The sequence below is a fragment of the Eimeria mitis genome, genomic scaffold (genome assembly GCF_000499745.2).
Source record: "Eimeria mitis Houghton genomic scaffold, Emh_scaff1201, whole genome shotgun sequence".
NCBI lineage: Eukaryota > Apicomplexa > Conoidasida > Eucoccidiorida > Eimeriidae > Eimeria > Eimeria mitis.
This window is the reverse complement of record NW_013568174.1, coordinates 2251-3544: the sequence shown is the minus strand read 5'-3', so window position 1 is coordinate 3544 and position 1294 is coordinate 2251. Positions and strand designations below refer to the sequence as shown.

The 1294-nt window shown below is 51.9% G+C and overlaps 1 protein-coding gene across 1 annotated transcript in view; it reads left to right on the top strand.

Annotated features, from left to right (window-relative positions):
- Window positions 1-616: 616 nt before the first annotated feature.
- Window positions 617-1294, top strand: part of EMH_0031770 (uncharacterized protein) — a gene marked incomplete at both ends in the record, with an annotated part of 900 nt that continues 222 nt past the window's right edge. The window contains one exon of the mRNA XM_013494564.1: window positions 617-1294. Within this exon, the coding sequence (XP_013350018.1) occupies window positions 617-1294 (678 nt within the window).

Below are 1294 nucleotides of genomic sequence, written 5' to 3'. Positions count from 1 at the left end.
GCTGCTGCTGCTGCTGCTGCTGCTGGGGCGTTGAAGCTAGGCTACGCAGCAGCAGTAGCAGCAGCAGCAGGCGAGCCGGCCCCATCATAGACTGAGAGTTGCTGCTGTTGCTGCTGCAGCATTTGTCTTAGCAACAGAGACTCACTATAACCTTCTTGGGTATCTGCTGCAGCAGGGTCTTCCCGCTGCAGCAGCAGCAGCAGCAGCAGCTGCTGCTGCTGCTGCTGCTGTTGCTGTTGCTGCTCTTGCTGTTCCTGTGTCTTCACTGCTGCGACGCAGCAGGGACAGCCAACTATAGACCTAAACAAACAGAGCAGCAGCAACAGCAGCAGCAGCAGCAGCAGCAGCAGCATACCTGGTTGCTGCACTGCTGCAGAACAGCAGCAGCAGCAGCAGCAGCAGCAACAGCAGCAGCAGCAGCAGGAGTTGCATAGCACGTTTGCAGCAGCAGCAGCAAAATTTGTATTGCTGCTGCAGCACTTGTCCCGCCGGACTTGCTGCTGCGTGTTAGCTGCTGCAGCAGCACCCCAACAAGCAGCAGCAGCAGCAGAAAAAAAACAAACAGCAGCAGCAGCAGCAGCAGCAGCAGCAGCAGCAGCAGCAGCAGCAGGGTGTAATGACGATGGATTTATCATTTATATCTGTGGGTTGGTTGTGTTTTTTTATATTATTTGCTGCTGCAGTGTGTGCAGCAGCATACTTGCTGCTGCAGGAGGGGGCAAAGGGAAAGGAGAGGCAGCAGCTGCTGCAGGAGGCAGCAGCAGCAGCAGCAGCAGATGCATGCAACATAGATCCCCCAATAAAAGAAATAGAAGAATACGAGGAGCTAAGAAGACAGCTATTTGAGTTGCTGCTGCAGCAGCAGCAAGTGCAGCCGGACGAGGAGTACCCCGCCGAAGCAGCAGCAGCAGCAGCAACCAACAGCAGCAGCAGCAGCAGCAACAGCAGCAGCAGCAGCAGCAGCAGATATATTCCTTGGCAGCAACGTCTCCTTTCCCCAGAAGAAAAAAAAAAACTAAAGACAAAACTAATAAGAAGGGCACTAAGGAACATACCTCGTTGGGTGTATATATCAGCAGCAAGCAGCAGCAAGTATAGATTATATAGATGCGGGCTGCTGCAGCAGCAGGCATGGTCTTCTTTTGCTGCTGCCCAGGAAGAGCTAAACAAAGAACTATATTATATAAAACAAGAAGCAAACTATATAGAAACCAATTGGGGTGATGTTATACTCAGAGACGCGGTGCTGCTGCATAGACTGGGAGAAACACAAAAACAAAGAAACAAACTACAG